Below are 22,917 nucleotides of genomic sequence, written 5' to 3'. Positions count from 1 at the left end.
TTCACTTTCACATCCTGTCCTTTTCCTTCTCACCTTCAAACACAGCCAACTCCTACGCCCACATTTCCCTTCTCCTGCTCACAACACTCAAGTCAATCTAGCCACCAAAATAATTCCCCAACTTCCTTCTCTTGACTTCACAAAGCCCTCTCTCCCATCTCTAACTGCTTCTTCCATATATCAATGGGCCCACAGACTTTCCAGATCCCTCTTTTCTAGCCCAAACCCTACCTGGCTGATATTCAAGAGAAGGGTCCCTGGTCTGATAGTTTGCTTTTTGGGCTCTGTCCAGTCACTCTGCTAAAATTTCACATCAACTAGGCCTTGAACTGCCATGTGAACTACCCTCTCTGCTAAGCCCATGGAAGTTTGAGAAGTTGCATATTTTGAAGATAGCTGCTGGCTTAGCAGAGATTCCTCGACCTGCTGAGCCTGCAAAGAATGGTTTGACAAAGGAAAGAGGCGTGTAGAGGACAGTGAGTCTTGGCACTGCACTTATCTGTATTTTGTCAAACTTAGCAAAATGTTTGATCAGTTTACGGATGGCTGAAAGTTCAGGCCACTCTTATTTCTGATGAACTGCTTTTTCCATGCCTATTTTAATGTGTTAATGCACTTTTAAATCAGAAGCTAAATATAAGCCCGTGGAACATTCACTGCATCTTTCCCCATATTTGGCAGTGTCTGACATCCCACTGTTATTTTACATGGATGCTCCTTTCAGTGAACTTGGCCATTTAAAAGAGCTGAATCTTCTTGAACCAACTGCACAGTTTTTTGTTTTTTGTTTTTTTTTAAAAAAAAAAAACAGACTGCCTTTTTGAAATAGAAAGACCAACATTTAAAATTTCATGTAAATTGTCTAAGATCAATGTTTCATTACAGCTGTATGCTATAACCTGTCGACTGTCATATGAGCACAGCTTATTTTTAAATGGTATGATACGTAACACACACTGCTTTTGAGGAAGTGGATATACTTTTAAGGCTTAGGAATGTTAAATAACACTTACTAGATATGGTGATCTATGGTATTTTGATACAACAGTTTGAGCTGGGACCAGCTGACAAACACCACTAGACTTTGGTTGGGGAGGCTATGGCAGAACAAAATCTGAATCTCTGCTTTGCAGCTCATGCCCAACCTATATAATTTGTTTAATATAATTATGAAGAATTTGATTTGTCATTACGTACTTCCTGAGGTTAAAAGTGTATAGGCTCCGATTCAGCAAAGTATCATGCAAGTACTTAACTTTAAACATGTAAGTAATCCTATTCCTATTTAGCAAAGCATTTATGCACATGCATAAGTGTGCTGATGAATTGGGGCCATAATGTTTACATTATTGTGCCATATTCTGCTCCCAGTTACATTCAGGAAAAACTCATGGAAGCCACTGGGGTTGCACAGATGAAACAGAGCAGAATTTGGCCCACTGATTTTTTTTAAAAAGAAAATTGTTTTGCAAGGAACACCTTTAACTGAGAGCTGTGAAACATTCCCCAAGTTTACTTCACAAAACATTCACAGTGAAAACCGAGATTGTTGCAAAAATTCCCATATTGAGCTCAATGCTTGAGACAACACCTCATCAGTGCCGTATACGATTCCTCTCTGTGCAGCTCTTTCTTCCCCCCTACCCATAAAACCTCATTCTTACATCGTGAGAGTAGAACCTGGCCCTTTTGGGACCAGGTGGAGAGGCTCCTGCTTTACTTCTGACTAGGGCTGAAGCTCACTGAATAGCATATCTCAGGAGCCTGTTGGTTTCAATGACTTTATTTGATTTCTGCTTTGTTTTAATAAGCAACTGATGAACCCTAACACTGGTAAAGAAGCCTGTCCACAACATAAAAGCCATTGCTATAATCAAGACTTAATGAGTCCAAGGATTCAATAGAAACAGAAACTCAGCTACCTTTTCTGCACTAAAGGGTTGTTCACTGTTGGAGAGGATGGAGGCTGACGCGAGGTAAATAATTAAGAGAAGGATTCATCAAGAATCAATTAAAAAAAGTACACAATTAATTGCATACTTTGTTTTGCAAATATATGGCCTGACTTATCAGTCTGGCTGGACAAGTGGGCAAATAGGCTAAAAACATTCAGTGAATAATCTGAAAAATATTGTGAAATTTTTTGAATAAATAATTTGTGAAAAATTATTTGACCAGCTGTAGTTGATCAGAATGGTGGCATAGTGGCATCTGTGTAAGATACGGATTTGTATCAGGAATAAATATTTTTTTCTGTCGACTTTATGAATCCATGGTCTCATGACAGCAAGCAGAGATTCCAAAGCTGGAAGGGACCACTGTGATCATCTAGTCTGAACTTCTGTATAGCACAGGCCATAGAGCTTCCCCAAAATAATTCTTAGAGCATATCTTTTAGAACAACATCCGGTCTTGATTTAAAAACTGTCAGTGATGGAGAATTCACTGCAACCCTTGTTCCAATGGTTAATTACCCTCACTGTTAAAAATGTACACCTTATTTCCAGTCTGAATATCTCTAGCTTCAATTTCCAGTCATTGGATTGTGTTATACCTTTCTCTGCTTGACTGAAGAGCTCATTATTAAATATTTGTTCTCCATGTAGATACTTATAGACTGTAATCAACTCACCCCTTAACCTTTCTCTTTGTTAAATTAAATTGATTGAGCTCTTTGAGTCTATCTCTGTAAGGCATGTTTATAATCCTTTAATCATACTCGTGGCCCTCTGAAACCCTCTCTAATTTCTCAAAATCCTTCTTGAATTGTGGGCACCAAAACAAGACACAGTATTCCAGCAGCTGTCGCACCAGTACCAAATATGGAGGTAAAATAACCTTTCTACTCCTACTCGAGATTCCCCCTGTTTATGCATCCCAGGATCGTGTTAGCTGTTTCGGCCATTGTGTTACTTTGGGAGCCCACGTTCAGCTAAGAAAACACAGGTAAGTAGCAGCTATCACACAAAATCACAGGCCAGAAATCCTATACCTCTGAAGGTCAATTAATCTAGGGTCTGATCCAATGCTCACTGAAGTTAAATGAGAGTATTTCCACTAACTACAGTGGATGCTGGATTGCACCTCTAGCCTTCAGTTACCTAAAGGGAGACTTTGTTTTTAAAATGGATATATGTGAAATATTTGTCGAAATCTGTGCAGAATCTTTCTACGTCCTGCTTCATTTTGCTGTCAGAATAAAAAAATTGTTTTTCCAACTGTCCACTGGATTAAAAAATCCTCATTACAATTTTTTTTAGCCCTGCTGTACGTGTCCTTCATGTCCATGTCTGATTTTTAGGCATTTATACTAAGCCACACAAAGCACATGAAGGATTCAAGTGAAACGGGTTCTTAGGTTCTGACAGTTATTTAGAGTTTAATTACTTGCTAGAAACTCACTGCTAAAAACACAGTAACGTACGTCAATTAAAAATAACGTTGGTCTACAGTGTTTGGCAATAAGTGGAGATCTGGAGTAAAACTATTTTACCTCACCTACCTCATCTCTCATATATACTGGGACCAACTCAGCTACGACAACACGGCATACAAACTTACCACAGTTAACTTTGACCTCCACCCCCTCCCATAACAATTGCAGATCACGTCATATTCATTGCTAGTGGATTAAAAGTGTGAAAGGTTGTCCTCAGACAGTGGGAGTCTTGATCCCTCAATCTAGCTAACACTTCATATTTCAAAGTCACTCCATGCAAAATACTTTCATTTCTGTGGATGGATTTTTCGATTTAATTTCTGCAGTGGCTATTCTCTTTGTAACACACACAGGAAAACAAGATATTTTGCATAATCTCCTTAGTTTGATCAAGGCATTTTTACATTACACAAAATCAAACCTAAGAAAAACAGGGCAGATAGCTGGCCTCCCCGTGAATCAAAATTTCTGAAGGATATTTCCTTTTGATCATACTATATTTTATTTTATATTTTTTAGATGTGATTTGAAAATTAGAATTACATGCTGCCTCTGATGTGACATTTGAGGGTCTGCTTTCTGATTCCTTATTTCTCACTAAGTATATTCTGTACCTAAATGGCTGCTGTGATAAAATGTACCATCCTTTTAATTAAAACAAGTTGGGAGTACAAGTATACTATATACATATCATAGTGGGCCTAGTTTTGAATATAAAACAATCCTACTGAAACATGTACCATCACTACATGATGTGATTTAGTAATTGGAGCTCCACTTATGCTGATAATTTGAAATAGTACTGAGCACTGATTTTTAGCTGGGAAAGCTGTTATCAAATTAATGCATGAGGTATTCTTCACAAATGAATACTGTTGCGAACAAGGACGTATCAGACACCTGCAGGGTACAAAGTTTTTCCTACTGTTCATGAACTGAACACAAAAGCAAATAGTGTGAACTTTCCAGATATCTCTTTTGTCCACTAGTGAAGTCCTCTAATTGCTCTGATTTAACGCTCAGTTTCCCCAAAACGGGCCTGATCCAAAGACCCTGGGAATCAATAATAGTTTTTCCACTGACTTCAGATCAGGCACAATCTGACTCCCTTGGTCTTGATACCCAAAAAATTATGGTGGATGAATGGAGTATAAAAATAGAGACAGACAGATGGAAATCTCTGTAACGCCACCAACCTGCAGCCCAGGAGGTCTGCAGGGGACAGTCTTCATAGTCTGTCAATACTTTAATCATTCACAGGGCTTGATGCTGATTGTGCAAGCTGGCCTGGTTAGTAAGAAGCAGAGCTCTTCAACTTAGCAGTGCGTAGTGCTACTTAACCTTCCTTGGCAAATTCAGACTTTTCAAGTGAAATGCCACAAAGAAACTGCCTACTACTGCATTTATTCCCTAGACAGACTGATTAAAACATAAGCCAATGGTAAAACAGCAGTGTGTCCTCAAAGGGAGTATAGTTATTGTTCTGTAAATGAAAAATGCCCCTTGTATTAATCAAGACAGCTGATATTTTAATTTCACAAAAGGGACTGGTGCAAAGGTTTATAAAGCTGAGAACCAAAAAACATAATCAAATTTCCACAGAGAAGCTGCTGTTGGTTTTTGTCTCTTGCATAACATATTTCACTAGCACAAACTTGTCTCTATCTATGAGCAGACTGTCATACCAAATGGTGCTATGGAACAACAAAGCCCCTCTGGAGTTTTTTTAATGTCTATAAATATTATTATTACAAATACCAGATGAATTCATGAGGAGGATGAGTACACTGAAGTGTGTCAGTGAAAGGGTACTGGGATTCATGAAGTGTTACTTGGCTTCTTTTCTATTGGTCATGAAATACGTCAAAGAACCAGAAACCCACACAAAAAATAGAATGAGATAGTTACCTAACATGACGAAGGGAATTCCCAGGAATGTGGAATTGTATTTCCCACCAGTTAGATTGATGATTCCAGCTGCAGTCAGAGTGGCTAAGCTCACCGTTAACAATCCTAAAAGGCCAAGCCAGGGTTTGCTGCGGACACAATCCTGCATGGAACAGCAGAGTATGGCCAAAGTGACCACAAGGACCAGGCTTGTGATCAGATAACGTTCTGACACCCTGCTAGTCTTCTGGAAATCCTCCCTCAGCGAAGACGAAGTGAAGGGATACATTTTGACTTTCCTGTTGGATTTCTGGAAAAGTTCGACAGTGTCACAAAAGATGGATTCCCATTTTTCTGCTACCATGTCATTCAGGGAGTTGATCGCCTGCAAGTAGTAGGTGAGCTGGATGGCTTCTGCAGACTTCACCCGATCTTTGCTGTGCACAGTAACCCCGCCAAGTTGGTGCCCGTTATACACTTCCCTGCCATCCTTTAAGTGAGTGATTGGATATGTGATAGCAAAGTTAGTTCGATTAGACGATCGAGCAGTCTTCAGTTCCTCCAGGACATGCACTATGTCATCCACTATGCAAGTCTTGTCATTATTCAGAATACATATGTGAGCAAATGTGTAATTGAAACCAGGTCTTTGTACTTGGATCCTGGTCACAGCAGAGTGCAGCTGCAAGGGGGACAAAAATCACACACGTTATTCATCTTGAATCATAGTGGGCAAACAACAGCAGCTTTGTCCTCTCAGTCCATTTCTTATTTAATCTAGGCAAAAAAAAAAATCTAATTGCTGCAACATGAATAGTAAGCACAGTTATAAAAATTCAAAACATGCATGAAAATACTGATATTTTTCCCCCATGTCCTCTACTCATAACTCAGTTATGTTTTGACTTCTATAACTGCTATGTGCATCTGCTGTTCATCCTCTCCAGAAACAAAACAAAATATCATTCCAATAAAATAGACTGCTTCATTTCCAAAAGGGACAGCTACAGAAGAACCACATTAAGGCAATTTAATAATAATCAGGATTGCTAAATTACACTGCATCAGATAACTATCAGGAAGGCAGTATAGAAAAGCAACATGGCAGGTCATTTCAATGTGCCATTTTGCTGAGGTAGAATAGACCCTGTGGATTGGTAGTGGGAGGGTTAACCCTCTCTCAGGACAAAGGAAAGACCGCAGCTGCATGTCCTAAGTGCCAGGATTGTCAGGGTAGCAGGACCAAGCTATTTGGCGTTAATTAAATTGTAGTCTCATCACCCCCCCCAAACTACAGCAAAAGAGTTGAGATGATGAGGGAGGCTAGAGTCTCTTGGAGGGATATGTTAGCTGGTAAAATCTCTTTTTTTAGGGGTTGCTGGTTGGGACCTGCTGTCATTACAGTTGTGTCACAGCTCCCTTTCTGAGGTGCTTGTATCCTTCTGAAGCATACTGTTTACACTGAAATTTTCCATGCTTAGTCTCTGACCAAAAGTGGATTGTTCTGGAAAGCAATAAAAGGCTGTTGTTTTTGAGATAAAGGAAAAGAGTGGAAAAATTGCACTGTTCCCATGGGAAAAATCAAATCAAATCGAATCATGTGGTTCTTCTGAACCAGCTTAAACAGGTGGTGTTAGAAGGTTGAAATTTGGCAAGGAAATAGCCTTAAGTATAGTGAAGGCCCGTTCAGTATTCTGGTGAAGAGATGTTTTAGTCTGGCACTGCTAGGAGTCATTGCAAACTATATTGTTTATTTTGCAGATGATTCCTTGATAAGCTTATGGAGCCAGATCCTCGGCACCAATTAAATCCTCTGTGCTGCTGTAGTGGTGCAAAGAGTACTTAAACCTGCCTTAAGGAAGCAAGAGTCCATGAAAAGCCAGCCTTACGCTAGCCTCTCGTAACATTGGGGATGAGAATGGCTTGGGCTAGAACGTCATGTATTCTGACAAACCTGGCTGACGGAGCAACCCATTGAGGCCCGTCATCTGCTGGTGCAAGTTAAGAAGTGCTGAGGCTGCTCTAACTTGAACCAGGAGCTGGTTTGGCCTTTAGCAGCTGCCAAAATCAGACTAGTAGAAAGACGTCCTTCCCATCTTCTCCCCGTACACTGCTCTGGCTCACCTGGGGATCTAGCACAAAATGCAGAGCAAGTCCTACACTCCATAGGCCTCTGAAATGAGCAAGAATGCTGTGTAAATGGTTCAGGGAAACATGGAATCTGGTCAAAGGGACCTCTTTGCTTTTCTAAGTGTAGGGTAGTAAACATGTGGCTGGGAGCCAGAATGCCCCAAGTTCAATTTCCACCCCTCGTCCTGCTGGTCTTAATAATTCAATGTGCTTCCCAATCCCTGTTTTGTGAAGGCTCATAACACCTGTTGCAGGAAGCCAGCAAACATCCTTATTACCATTTTTCAGATGGTTTAATCAAGGCATAAAGCTGACTTAACTTGATCGCTTGGTGTGTGGCAGAGCGGTGAACAGAACCAGGTTATAGACCCATTTCTCATCCGCTAGAGCACAATTCCTCTCATTAAAAAGGATCCCAGTCTAAGTGCATGTGTGTGTGCGGTCTGTAAAACATGTCTACTCATGCTTGCTTGACACATTTGTTGTTTTTGAGATCTATAGATGGAAGAGCCCTTTGTAGGTGCTCATTAGGTCAACTTTAAAGACAGGAAAATTGACATATGGAAAAGCTCAATGACTTGCTTGTAAGATGCAAGGGTTTGGCAGTAAATCAAAGGCTCTTGGTTCTCATGATTCTTTGGCATTGGGAAAGTCTCTTGTTTCCTCATCTGTAAAACAGGGATATTAAAATGTATCTACCGATGGGTTAAGAAATTGAATTAGGAATATCTCTAATTTTTTTTTTTAAATAATGAGTAATTATTATTTGACCTGCTGCTTGGCAGGACAGAGAGCTCTGTCCCAGGGAAGAAAAAAAATCCCTCTCTCTTTATATGCTCTGCCATCCACAGAACCCAGAGGGAATGGGAGATTCTCACTTCATACAGAGAGAGAAGGGACTGAACTGAGGCAATATTTGCCACAAATGTTTCCTGTAGAAGAAAAACTCTAATTGAAAAAGAAAATGGGAGACGGTACCCACAATAACAATGGAGCTTGCAAGGTCTGTTGGTGAGGATGGATTAGTTGTCTAAACAGTGTGAGTAAAATCTTGCCTCTCTGGAAGTCACTGGGAACCCTTGACTTCAATGTAGCCAGAATTTCACCATATTTGTAGAAAAATGTGCATACCATATATTATTTATTTTACCAGAGATCTGATTATCTTGTAATTACTTTAAATAGTCCACTATCAGGATAAATCTAGTTTAAATTGTCTTCAATTCTTATGATGATATAAACAATATATTACATGTAGGAAGATACAAAATTCCTGCTTATCCAACTTTTGTCTTGCAATTATGTGGCTTGTTTCACTTGCATTTGAGTAGCTTTTATTTTCTGCAAAATTATAGAGCAATATTGGCAATGTGAAGCTAGGCAGGGAAAAGGAAATGAACCAACAAATCTCTCCAGAGGTTTGGAAGGATATAATGTTAATCAGGGTGAGCAGGCCAAGTTCTCCCTCATGGAGAGATTATAGATAGAAATTTGTGGTGAAATATTTTTGCACAACAGTCCTTCAAAACAAAATAGATAGAAGAATTCACAGGAAAATGCTGAAGGGAATGGGTCATCTTCCTGTCTTCCGAGACTGTTCCAAGTTGAAAGGCTTCTACGCTGTTAGAAAACTAATGGAAGAGTTATTTCAGGGCTATATCCCTCAACTTCATGTTGTTATGGTGTTAGGGAAGTGTCCTGATTAACTGAAATCAAATGAGGATGTCTGTTTATACTGGTGGTAACAGCCAATAAATATATTTCATCAATTATGTTTGTAAAAACAAATGCCATTTATAGAAATGTAGCTGTCAAGAATAAAAGATTTTAAAAAATGGAATTATTTGCTGCCAGCATTAGACTAACTACTGATCTCTTTGAGGAAGAATGTACTGAGTGGGATGCTGCAATTTAACCCCTCTTCCCCGCAAAAAATGACATAACGTTTTAACTAATATTTACTCTCTGTCTATACTTACCTATTCTGCCTCAACTCTGCTGCATTTCTTTTTCTTAATATTTAGGTTAGAAAATAATTTGTACAGCCAACAATTCTGTTGATCTTTACTAAAAAGCTTAGTAGCTAAACATGGTATTTGAAATACTCATTCTCTCTGGAGACCATCATTTCTGATTCAGGGACCAGAATACATCATGTCGTATGGTCTTTTCTCTGCTGGATTGGCAGAGCAATTGGGTTGTAATGCTGGCTTAGCAGACAGATGGGATATTTCCTGACACAGGGAAGGCTCAAGTAACCTAGAGCTGGATATTATGCTTCCCCACTCTGCCAGCATAGGGGGCATGCCAGGGATGCATCAAGGAAGGAAGGGGAGCACCCAGAATGCACTGTGCTCTGGCAATCTCTGGACAGTATAGCGGCCCTTAGAGGTTGTTGCAAAGTGGGGCAGCACTGAGGCTGCTCTAAATTGTGCCGAGAGCCAAATTTGCTCCTGCCTGGCCTAGGATCAGAGATGAGTCAAAAAAAGGTGTAAAACCACCTTTCCCTTCATACCCTCCCTGCCCCCATAGGTGCACTGAGCACTGCTTCAGCCGTAAAGAAGGTTGACTCATGCCTTCATCGTGGAAGCAGATACATTCAGTACCCTGCAGTTTACTATGTACTGTTTTCAGGCCAGATCTTAGAAACCAAACCACTTTTGCTTGTGTGGGAATGCAGCAGCCCACAATGCACTCAGGAAGAGTTTGATTTGGTGCAGTAGCGTCACAGAATCTCTCTCTCTCTCCACATTGATCCATTAGCCTGTGTCCGTGGGCTGCTGCCCTCTTCCCCAGAGACGGTTGTAGTTCAACGGCTCTCCCTATATAGAGGCATTTTAGGAACTTGATTGTTAGATTTGCATTGAATTTTTCGCTTAGAGCAGGAATCCAACCTCTTTGTTTCATATGATATAGAACATGTAAAGTGCTTTGTGTTGAAAGGTGCTACTAATTTAAATGATTACACTAAACACTACTTCATTTGAACATGGTATATTACGACATTCCTTCAGGAAATTGCTTAGTTTAGTGAATAGTACAGACTACTGCTTAATTGGGACAGCATTAGCACACATTTAGTCATTGCAAAGTAGTTTAATGGTGAGTAACCAGGATTTAAATAGATGTGACATTCGAAGCTTGGACGAAGGACGTGTCAAGCAGTCTTACTTACTCCTAGTCAGTTTGCCCATCTCTCATTGTTTTATGCCTAAAAAGGGAGAATTGAAATAAGAAGATAATGTACACACACATTTTTATACGAGATCCTCAAAGGGATACTGGTTTGTCATGTCTTACACTGTCAGTTAACTGAGAAAGCTGTAACTTTAGAATCCAGTATAATGCTGGTGCAGCAAAGCACTGCAGCATGCGAATTGTATAGTAGCACTTCAGCCATGATAGCATGCTGGTTTTGCTCTTGTCCCTGAAAGTGCACCTGTCATGAATTAAATAATAATTTACACCTTTCAAGTCTTCTCGCTTAAAGGGACATTGTCAACTGAAATTCACATGCCCAGTCCCCCAACATTTGCCCCAAATGCACTGCCCTATAGGTATTTCTGTTCCCCAAGACCCATAAGAGGCCTAAGGGAAGTAGAATGTAAAGTTGCTACAGTTTACATTAGGGCAGAGCATGGATTCATAGATTCCAAGGCCAGAAGGGACCACTGTGATCATCTAGGTCCCTGCGTGGCTCCAAATCTGGGGAATGCAAAGGTAGTTTAAAGCTACTTTTGGCTCCCAGTCCCCCCATATCTGCCCCAAGTGCAGGAATGAAGAAACTGAGACTCAGGACCTTTCTCTACAGTCAGTTTCACTGTTCTGATGCTGGGGAAGTCCTTCTCCACGAGCTGTAAGAGGGCAGTAACCTGTAGCAGCAGTGACAGCAACACTGGAACTGAAAGCAGAGGCAGCAGTCAGGTGTGTGCTTAGAAGAAAGGAGAGAGTTTGTTTTTGCTCTCATGCTCATTCAAAAGACCTTTTTAAACACAGAAAGGGGAGAAAACCTCCCCCTTCACTTAAAAAGGAATTTTCTTAAATGAAACTCAGCACATACTATGTAAATGGGGCTCTATCAAAAGATAGATTTTAAAAAATCAAGTCTGCAGTGTCCCTTTAAAGTAAACTAATTATACTCCAGCATGGAAAGGTTGAAACTGCTGATTCATTAATAAAATGATGCATTCCAGGAAATCCTGTAAAACCATGCTATATAACATGGAACTGTGATCAAAGTCATGGCTGAACAGCACAGAGAATGCATCTGAAGAGCCCCAGACAGTCCTGCATCTGGCACAGGTTTTAGGGCTCTGTGGCAAATGGTATAAATTTACTTCCAAGCAAATGAGATACCAAAAATCAACTGGAATCTTAAGGCCTAATTCAACTCCCATTAAAGTCAATAGAAGGAGACTCTGACTTCAGTGGAATCTGATCAGGGCCAAAATGAATAGCAACAATCCGTTGTTAATACTAAGCATGTGTATAACTAGCCAGGCATAATTTGGATAGTGGTAATGAGTGAACTGAACTTTATCTGATTCGCACACTGCTTGCAGCTTTCTGACCACCTATGGGTTTCAAATATGTGTGTGTGTTTGTTTGGTTTTGTTTTCAAAGTATAACATATAATGTTGTATGGGGTGATAATACATGGCACCACACTGAATTATGCTGTGTCACTTGACATATGGTAGCTAACTAGATAAAATTAGCTAGATGAATATATTTTCTTCCTATAACACGAGGAATTTGACAAAAATAGAGATATATTTCATTAGGAGTCTGATCTTTGTGATGTCATATCACAAATATAATTTGTTTTTTTGTTTAGTGTGTAGAGGTCCGTATCAACGGGTGTCTGATGGTCAGAACTGGAGATGGCCTTATAGTGTTCCCAACTCTTGTGATTTTATTGTGATTCTCACAGTGCTTGATGTTTCTCTTAAAGCCCCAGCTCCTGAAGTCATGTGGTTATTTGAAAATCTCAGCTTTCATTAAAAAAAAAAAAACAGAATAAAAATTATACCTTCAGGGCTGTGGAGAAAAGCTTAAAAACCAGAAGGCAAATAAAGAACCCAAAATGTACTATTGTTAACAATCTCATGGTTTTTTTGAATGCTTGAGGCTGGCATTACTACTTAAGTCTATGGTTTCATTTTTAGTTGAAGTTGTCTTTGTTTGGTTTTTGATGTTATCTTTACAGGTAACTTGTGGCAATGGAAAGGAAAAAGGGGAAAAAACCTCTATGCGACTATTAATTTTTTCTGTTTTTCTATAATCTCCACCTATTTTTGCATAGTGCTTTTTGGTTGAATATTATCAGGAGATTATCCCAGTAAAGAGGAATGAATCCATCTGAATTAAGTGAGGGAATAAATCTACACCACTCTCTTAATTTACCGGGGGAAATACCTTGCATATTGTATAAATATGAACAGAAATGAGCCCTGAATCTTAGCAATGTTTTAAATAAGGGTTCTGAAAGATAAACGCATGCACACCTAGAGGGTGAGGGAAAGGATGGGTAACTGTGCCATAAATATTTCATAATGGGACAGATTCTGCTCTCAACCTCACTTTCGTGTCTCCAGAGTAACAGTGTACACCAGTGTGATGGAAAGTAGTGGCTTGCACAAGAAGTTCTTGCATACCTTTGTAATCTGCATACACAGCAGATGGATGAAACCAACAGACTGTAACAGCTCATAAGGAAACATTAAAGACTACGAGGTCACTCACCTGTAACTTGAGAATATGCCATATAGAAAAACTATGCGATATTGGGCTTTTTTAAAATATATATTCACTCAGAATGTAAAGTCTCTGAAAGAGACATTGCAATTAATTGAGGAAGTCATGTTTTCACCAAGAGTATTTGTAATTTGCACAAAAACTGAGGTTGTAGGGCTGGGGGAGGGGGGAGGAAAACAGATTTATATTTGTCCCAAACTACCAAACAATTTTCAATGTAATTAAAATCCTTCAACAATTTCCAAAATACACACACAATTATGTAAGAGCTGTTATTCACATTAAGAATTGAGTGGTAGTAGGAATGTGTGCATTTCTAGTATACATATTTCCATCCATTTTCCTAGTGGTTTCATATCCAAGGAGACTGCTATGCATAATTTTCTTTTATAATCAAAGGACTGTACCCAGTATGGTCTTCATTTCAACCAATGTCATGACCATTCAATGTGAACGTGTATGACACTGAGCTAAACACGTTCCAGTTTGGCTACCCTGTTTCAGACCCTGTTGCAGCCAAGATAAAATGCTGTAGTTTTAATGCTCTGATGGGATGATTTAGCTCCCCTTACTCCCCCCCCCCCTAGTTTTTTCTTCTAAATCTTGAGCCATTATTAAGGTAGGCTGGCAACTTGGTACGCGCCTTTATACAGGGCTCCCACAGTGCAAGTGTCCCAAATAAAAGTCTCTCTCTGTTTGAGAAAGGAGTCTGTCACAAGCTGTAAAGTCCTACATTTTAATTCAGACTTTGATCCGTGTCATCCCCTCCCCTGGAAGAGAAGCGTTACTCAAAGTTCTGTGCCTTTGAAGCCATGTGTGCTCCTGAGGCATTATGCTTTTGAGGTTGTGCCATGAAGTTTGCCATCCCATGGAGGGGATAGTGGCTGTTGTTGAAGATCATCAAACGGGCCAAAGGAGAAGTTCAGAGGGAACCTCTTTAAGGCAGAGTAGCTGGAGGAGCTATTATTAAGTGGTGGCAGAAGGAGATAATACTGGGGCACACACGTGTGGGAGTAAATTAGAAGTGTTTGTGAATCAAAGGCAGCAGGTAACTTTATGGTTTCTGGTGCAGCCAGACCTGCTCCTGAGAGCTTCAATCATCTCACACACAGAAGTCACTGTAAGTTAATGCTGATATTGATATTTCTGCACATGTATTTCCATGCTGTTGTTGCACCATTGTTCCTATGTATTTTTCTTTCTTACTTGGCTATGCCCAGATCTTACCTGCATATCTTAGTTCCACTCTGTTTTTGAAGAAGGCACATTTTAACCCCGTGGCATTGTACTGCTATGACAACTGCCTTGCACTTCCACTGCTTTCATATACTTTTCTCATACATTTAGGATTCTTTCCCTCTTCCTGCATCCTTTTTCTAAAGGCATGATTTGGTCCTTTATTTTCAATTCACTACACAGTTTTCCATGGTTAGAACTGTTTTTCAACTTTTAAGCAAAATAATTTGCTATAGTCACATCCACGCAGAGTGTCACATAGCTATATTTCCTGTACATTTGTGTGTGTGTGTGAGTGTGTGTTAGTAAAATAACTTTACTAGTAACTAACAATAGCTGAGAGGTGGCCAAGATGTCAAAAATGGATACCTAAAATTACGCTCCAAAATCCTAGGAAGCCTAATTTTCAGAAGTGCTGAGCAACCAGCAGCTCCCGATGACTTTAGAAAATGATGTCCTATATGTGCGGTATATCTATAAGATAATGATTATAGATAACACCAACATTGGAGCGTAACGGAATTATTTTCCCCATGAGTTTCACCATCTGTAGAAATTATCCATCCAGAATATGAATGAGGAAATCTTAGAAAATAGTAACTATGATATGCAGATGTAGATATTTACAGGCTTAAATAATTATTTAAAAAACCCCAACCCATTGTAGAAACAACAATCAAATAACAATGGGTGGGTACAGTGGTACAAAAATCCTGCAGCTAACCTGTTTATTAGTAATTAGGAGCTGTGAATTTCAGAAATAAATATTTTATCCCAATTTTTACCTCCATATATATCTAGATATTTACTTAAATATCTGTCTCTAACTATGGTGGACTAAATAAAAGAAGCAGTAAATAAACATTACTGCTGAAAATGTGAGATTAATATACTTCTCCTTAGAAACTCACCACATCTCTATCCTTTTTGCTGCATTTCTTTTTGCTACAAGGCAGGTTAGGGTTTATTACTCTCTTACTTGAGCTTTAAGCAACTTTAAATTTAACACAAATATTCTTATAGTGTTTGTTATAAATATAATAAGATTTAGAGTAGAAAAATATTAATTTAAAATGACTGTGCAGTTCTATAGTACAGTGGGCTCACTGTGACTAGGGTCGAGCAAAGGTTCAAACAAAGAGGTTCAAACAAAAGACCCAGACATTGACATCAAACTCCAGCTGAACCTGAATCAAACATTTTTTGAGGGTTTAAAAAAAAAAAGTGACTAGTGTTTTTGCAGATTCTGTGTCCCTTAGTTTTTCTGGCTTCCTCTGCAAAGTGGCAATACCCTACTAAAATAGAAGAAGCTCTTGCAGTATTTTCATCTTCATTTCTACACTAAAGAGAATGGGATAAGCTTTGCATAAGATCTGAACTTTTGGATGATTACTTGAATCAAATGTCCAAATAATTTTTTCTTCTTGCAGTTCCGTGTTGAGCTGCAGATGTTAAAACAACTTCTTTGGTTATATTTTTATTATATTTCTCTCTCCTTCTCACAATATAGTGAATTTTTGAGAGAAAAAAGGGTCTGGAATGACAATACGGGATGCCAGTGTCCTGTATTTAAATATCAGACAGGAACGGCATAGCAATGGAAGTATAAAATTCCTATGCTGCCCAACCATTATGTCTCTATCTCAGTGTGACATGAGAGGGCAGAGGCATTTCATAAATGTCGCAGGCCTGTCAAGCTATTTTGTTGCTACTTTGTAATTTCTATGCCATTTCTGGGAGGCAACAAGCAGTGTGTTTAAAGCTGGTTTGTGTGTTTGTGGAGGGAGTTAGGGAACAGTGGATGGAGGCTTCCTCTTAAATAGGAAAAGGGTAATCCGCATTGTGAAGCCAGGCTGTAATACAGGGTGAGATGTCCTGATTCCCTAGAGTGCACTAGTTACCATCACAGAACTACTAGTCAATGTGTAGCAGCTTGTCTATTCAGCAGTCCTTGGGTCTGAGGCGTAAGCAGCAACACCACACTAACACTCAACATGCCAGAGGGGTGGGTGGGCTGGGTCTCTAGGTTTGGCAGCACTGTCTGAACTGATCCAGTGACAGGGTGCCTCAGTCTCCTTTCTATTCTGTTTCATATCTCACTTCCCAGACTGCCAAGAAGGTGGCCTTCAGTGCCTGTTGTGAAGATAGTTTCTCCCTCCCCTCTTCCCTGATGCAGACATTTGTCCACTGGGTATTGGACTCAGAGCACCAAACCATTTTAGATAGGCCACCAAAAAGCCATTAGATGGTAACTATTAGCGCTATCCACCTTCTTCTGATTCCAATCAGACAAATTCTTTATATCATTACCAGGACGACTGTGTGGGAGCACACTTATCTTTCTGCTAAAAGCAGGGGGAGAGCTCCCCGCTTCTTCTTCTGTGAATGGGGGAGCACATGCTCCCCAAGGCTCTCCCCCTTCTTATTGGCTGGTGAGGCAAAGACTGAGCAGGTAGGGGAATCTGGAGGAGACTCAGCAGAAGAAGCTGGTGCCTGGCAGGATTTTCTGAGACTACCAGTATTCCAGCCAGTAGCAAGAGCAGCAGCGGCAGCATATGATGTGAGAAGAGAAGGTGTCCCAGCCTGAAAGGTTCTATCTGTCTCTTCTACAGCAAGACCTGTCCCTAGGCTAACTTCCCCTCCTCTACAGAAGGAAAGACAAATAAACAATGCAAAATGATTTATCAAATTCTCCCTTTGAAATGTCTTAATCTTCTAACATGCAACATGATCTGATCATGTCTACATGGCAGCGCTTATAAAAACGGATGGAATGAGCACCTCGCCACCACACACACATGCACCCACAGTACTTTGTTTGGATGGCTTTGGGCTGGCCTGGAGACATGAACTCCCCCTAGATACATTTATGCTCTTGTTTCTTTAGGTGCTCCTATGTAGTGGTGATGGGTGCAGCATAGAAACCTAAAGATAGTTCTCATTCTCTTGCACTTGCTGCGTCCTCTCACCACAAAATGATGTAATGCCGCATCACCAACATAACAGAGCGAGCTGGAGCCCCCCACCCCTTATTTTGATCTGTTTAGATCCACTACTCATAACCAATCTCCTGAGCCATCTACAGGGTTCTATCTAGGCTGCTATCTATGCCTGGGTTTGTCCACAAACAGACAAATAATTAGAACCAACGTATTTTTTATTTTCTGTAAAAAATGTATTTTATACGCTTGATGGTGTCAGTTTAACGATAAGTAAACCAAGTCAAATGACAATAATGTGGTTAACCTTGATCTCAGTAAATGAAAAATAATCATGTTGTGGGCAAATTCCATCTATATAAAAAGAGGCAGCATTTAAAACTGACAGAACTTTATAGCTTTCTCACTGATATGATAAATCTAATACAGAAGTTTGCTCGTGAAAAGATTCAGAGTAACTATTATTTGTGTGTCACTATTCTATTGATTAAACTACAGAGCTCTAGAGATAGGACTACATGGAAAAAAATCCATTATAATTTTTAATCTGTGACTGAATGAATATGCACGTACTGGATGCAAATGCAGTTCAGAAAGATTGGAAAATGAAGGAATGAAATTTGTCTTCTCTGGAGTTTTCTTATTTACCATTACAAACGTTACTAGACTTACAGAGACTATGCTCATTAAATCTATTTGCTGATTGCTGTTTGTCTATATGTCAACAACAGAAAGGAAAAAGATTAAATACTTGGGTGGATCAGTGCAAGACTACTGGACGTGGCTGTCGTGGAAATAAGAAAAAATAAATCCACTGAAACACATTTAGTTTAGTGAAAAGAGTGAAAATCTCCCAGAACTGTGTTAGAATATATTTTTTTACTTATTTTCTCATTCTAGGAGAGACACTCACTACTGCTTACATCATTAACATTATCTTTTGGATGTTTTGATGGTTTGACATTCAGAAAATAGAAAAGTGTTGACAGTCTGTATGCTTTCTACAGGGGAACAATGTGAACATGAAGTCCCACAGTTTAATGCTAAAGGTGTGTAGATTCTGAGAGCCACACCTCTAATATTTCTAAATGTTCCAGAGATTCTTTTTTCTTTCTGGAACTCAACCCTCTTGCTGCCCAATTTTTACATCTATCTTCCTTTCCCTCCTTCCAAAAAACCTACTCAAAGCTATTGCAGTATAGGTCAGATGATGAACTTAAAGAAATTCGTATTTATGACATGTTAGGCTATAGGGTATTGTGAAATCTCACATTACATCAGAGTACATATTCCATGCAACATAAATGATATGACAAGATGCAACCTGAAATGACTTGATCCTGTACATCACAAACTGTACAATGCCTCAAATTTACAATCACGCTGTTTTTTCTTAAAAGATAGGTTTGTGAGGGTGAGTGGAGAGGAAAATACTACCAGTGAGAATCAATTTGGTTCCAAGAACAGTGAAATGGAGATTTCAAGGTGCTATTCTGTACCCAAAAGTCACAGGCACTCCATACCTGGCAATCCATACAGGGCAGTCCCCCGAACCCTTCTAAGCAGTTTGGCACATTTGTTAACTTAACTTCAAAACCAGTTATTGAATTCTGAGCTACCTTAACTCACAGGCATGACTCTAAGAATAATAAAGAGTACTGGAAGAATTCTTTAACAAAGTACCCTCATCTCCTTATTCACAGAAATGCACAACTTCACCTGGGTTATTTCAGCCAAATAAGGGAGATTTCTGATCTCCTTTAAAATGAGTAGTAGTCATCCCAACTGTTGCAGGGATATGATTTAGTAGCTGTGTCCACAAGACACACAGTGTCTGTGAAAGGCAGAGCATACACCAGCAGGCATAACTGTGTATCTGGACAGTGTCTCAACAGTCTCTGAGTTATAACACAGATTGGGAGGGTGGGGAAGGTTGGATCGAAGAAGAGGGGTGGGACCCAGAGAGAGATTAGGTGTGGAGGAGGTGACAATTCCTAGTAACTGGGAATACAGCGCAGTTTACCTTTAAGATCAGATCAGTATGATGTTGGTCCAGCATGTTCGCCTTCCTGAAGGATGTGATGATGACCCTGCCGTACCTCCCAGGGGTCTGCAGGTCAGAGTAGAGCCGGTGTTTGGAGCGGTTCACCGGGAAAAGGCTGTTCACCAGGTTCCTCTCGATCTTGGCCAGGCTGTGTTTGGGTGCCAGGAGATACTCCACGCTTTCCTCGATCTGGTACCTGCTGAAGCTGGCCCCCAGCAGAATTGAGATCAGAACAGGTGCGGAGGCGAAGAACACCGGGTGACTGGCAATGAAGTGGCCGAGTCTGGCGAAAGACGTCCTCAGCCCCCTGTGCAAAACCTGCCGCAACATCCTAGTGCAGAGGGAGCTCAGGAGGGCGAGGTGCACGCTGTGGGATCTGAAGCTCTCCCAGAGCCGAGACAAAACCATCGGGGAGCCCAGGCAGACGGGAGCTGCCCCTCCGGCCTGAAATACACCAGGCAAAAAAAAAATAAAATAAAAAAGAACAACAGTAAAACAAAAAAATCCGGCCGACCCGTGGGGGGGTGTGTGCGGTGGGGTGCGCTGCTAAGGCGCGTCTCCTCCTCCTGTAACGCGGCTGTGCCCGAGAGGAGTTGCCCAGCGCCTCATTGTCTGACTTGCGAACCGCCGGCCAGCCAGCCCGCTCCGGGGAGAATGCACCCGAGGGGGGCGAGGAGCGTGGGGCGGCGAAGGGGCGGAAGGGAGAGGGCGAGAGTCTGCGCCCCCCCGGCTGCTGCCGGCCCGCCGCGGAGTTCGCTGGGGAGGGGGCTCGCCGCGGATTGCTGACTAATCGCCAAGCCCCAGCAGGCACCGAGCAGAGGGGAGCGCCCGCTCCCCCTCATGTAGCAGCGAGGAGAGGCGTGCTTGCAAGAGCAACAACAACAACAAACCTACCTACCCCCCCCAGCACACACACACACACACACACACACGCGCGCCAGATCCTTTGCGGTGGGGGCAGGCAGAGCTGCGGCTGCTTCTCTGGTGGATCCGCGCGGAGCCGCACATGCAAGCACGGCTGGGATTTTTTGTGTGTGTGTGTGTTTGTTTTCCAGGCGGCTGGTAGGCAGGGAATCGCCGCTTCCAAAGGAATCGCAGAGCAGCGTGGGAGGAACTGGAGATGGCAAAGCGGGCTGGAGTGCAGGGCCGGGCTCCTTCCTTGCTGCTCGCCACAAGTTGTTCAGATGGCGCCTCCCCCCCCCGCCCTAGAAAACGATCAGTCAGTCAGTCCGTCCGTCCGTCCGCGGGGCTCAGCGCAGCCGGCTCGTCGCGGTGCCTCCTCAACCCCCATCTTCGGCCACGGCGCCTAATGTCCCGGCTGCTGCAGGCGGCCCCGGGGGCGGCTCGGTTGCATTTTCACAGCATTGCCGGGGGCCGGCCGGCGGGGGCTGGGCTGGGCTGGGGCGGGACTGGACTGGGCTGGGCTGGGCTGGGAGTCCCAGCGGATCGGCGGCAAAGCAGAGGCGGCGGAATCTCCCCCTGGGCGAGCCGAGGACCTGATGCTACCGCTTCATGCCAGCCCCGTGACGCCGCCGCCCAGCAGGGACCGGCCGCCAATCAGCAGCCCAGCCGGGGGCTCTCCGGGAAGGAGGGAAGCCGGGCGTTGCACCGGCACCGGCACCTCCACCCACGCGCGCCGGAAAGTTTCCAGCCCCTCACCTCGCCAGACAGCCTCCGAGCGGCGCGCTGGGGGGGCTCGGCCCCACGCAGGCGGACGCGGGTCCCATGGCGGCGGCGGCGGCGGGATCAGCAGCGCAGAGATACAGTTTGGTGTATTTCATGGGGGCCCACGCGGTCGCTTGGCTTGGCTCGGCCGGCGCAGGCAGGGAGCAGCCGCGTCTTGCTCCGGCAGCAGCAGCCGCCGCCGGAAGCGTCTGGGCGATTCCTCCAGCCCGCCCTGTCTGGCCGCGGGTGTGCGAGCGAGTGAGCGAGCGTGGGTCTCCCTCTCCGTCTGGCTCCGGCTCCGGCTCCGCCGCGCTCTCTCGGGGTGCGCAGCTTGCCCGGGGGGGCGGAACAGCTGCACGATCCGCCCGGCCTCACGCGGCCTTAATGGGCATGTGTGCCCCGCGTGTGGCCGCTCTGCACATGCCAATTCCCCCGGTGAAGCCCCCGCGGAAGCTGCCTGCTGCCTTTCCCCTGCCCTCTGCCCTGAGCTGCAGCAAAACGTCCCTGCCCGCCCCACACGCTGTATGGCGAGGCGACCCGGCACCAGGCAAGGGGGGCGGGGGGGCTGCGTGAGGGCGAGCTGAGCAGCTGATCGGGAGGCGTGAGGAGGCTGGGTGTGGGGATGGGGAGGAGGAGCAGAGGTGGTGGCGGGGAAGGAGATGCGCAGCCGAAGGAATGTGCAAATCGGAGCAGGGCATCGCATTCCCGTCTGGATTTGCAATAGTGGCAGGGTGGGGGCATGCAAAGGGAGCAGAGACATACCCCCCCCCCCCAAAAAAAAAAAAAAAAAAAAAAAAGTTGAAGCTGCCCTGAAACAGACATCCCCAGGTGCCTGGACGTTTCCCCCACCCTGGAGTTAATTGGTAGGTGTGTAGTGATGTCACAGCGGTGTTCTCCCTTGGAGTTGGCATAGCGTGAGATATGGATGGATAGTGAGCAGATGAGTCATTTCAGATTTATAATAGTGGCTCTTGAGTAACGTTCAACTTTTGGTGTTGAGTCAGGTGTCCTTTAAATATTTTCATGGCTGGATTTTTATTTGAGTTGGATGTTTACGGCTTACTTTTTTTTTTATTTCTTTCACTAACAGATTTTCTGTTGCTTCTGTCAAAAGTCTGCTACCTATTATAAACGTTAATGCTTCTGTATATTTATTTATTTATTTATATATTTTAAAGAAAAATCAAAACAACCCTTTTCTAGTAATGTGTAATATCATAACCTATTTTATTTGTATACTTAGCTCCAACTACAGTCTAATTTGAATAAATGGTATAACTTTACCCATATAAAACCATTTTAAAAATTCAGAAATACATTTGGAGCTGGTTTAAAGCTTTCATATTTGGATACCCGTACATCCACATATGTTGATTTCTGTCACAGTTAAAAGTCATTTCTAGCTTCAGCCCCAGCCATCACTGCCCAAAGCATGGAGACTTTATTGTTAATAGACCAATTACTGCCCATCCCTGAAACATTAAAAATCAATGAAAAGGGAAGCTGTTGATGACTATTTTACACACACGGTTGAATCCAATAGTGGCAGCTATTGTACGATAAGTAGGTATTCATAGCAATATCAGGTTTCAGTAGTGTGTGAACTAATAATGTTGATGTTCCGTTGGTGGACAGCTCATATGATCCCCACAAAAAGACAGACCACAAAAACTTGAGTGCAGAGTTGGTTTCTGTGTTTCATGTGGATTAGACCTTGTCCCTGATGATTCCCAATGTTAAAAGCATGGAAATGAGAGCTTGATTGAGCAGTATGTGGCATTACTAAGTTATTGCACGCCGTGTTTTCATTAATTGAAATG

The 22,917-nt window shown here is 42.3% G+C and overlaps 1 protein-coding gene across 3 annotated transcripts in view; it reads right to left on the bottom strand.

Annotated features, from left to right (window-relative positions):
• PTCHD1 (patched domain containing 1) overlaps positions 1-21,777 on the bottom strand; it is a 34,777-nt gene extending 13,000 nt beyond the window's left edge. Inside the window, exons 1-3 of one of the 3 annotated variants that reach the window (XM_067545031.1) lie at positions 21,092-21,777; positions 19,412-19,876; positions 5,348-6,008 (exon numbers count right to left, since the gene is read on the bottom strand). In XM_067545031.1, coding sequence (XP_067401132.1) covers positions 5,348-6,008; positions 19,412-19,840 — 1,090 coding nt within the window. In that variant the 5' untranslated portion in view covers positions 19,841-19,876; positions 21,092-21,777. Of the gene's footprint in view, positions 1-5,347; positions 6,009-19,411; positions 20,846-21,091 lie in introns of those variants that run through there. The other 2 variants (XM_067545030.1, XM_067545032.1) reach the window with 2 other exon arrangements.
• Positions 21,778-22,917: the final 1,140 nt, after the last annotated feature.

This window comes from Emydura macquarii, unplaced genomic scaffold (genome assembly GCF_026122565.2).
Source record: "Emydura macquarii macquarii isolate MOO-44397 ecotype Brisbane River unplaced genomic scaffold, CSIRO-AGI_Emac_v2 contig_1043, whole genome shotgun sequence".
NCBI lineage: Eukaryota > Metazoa > Chordata > Testudines > Chelidae > Emydura > Emydura macquarii.
Note: the sequence above shows the minus strand (reverse complement) of the source record. Positions and strands in the feature narration are given on the sequence as shown.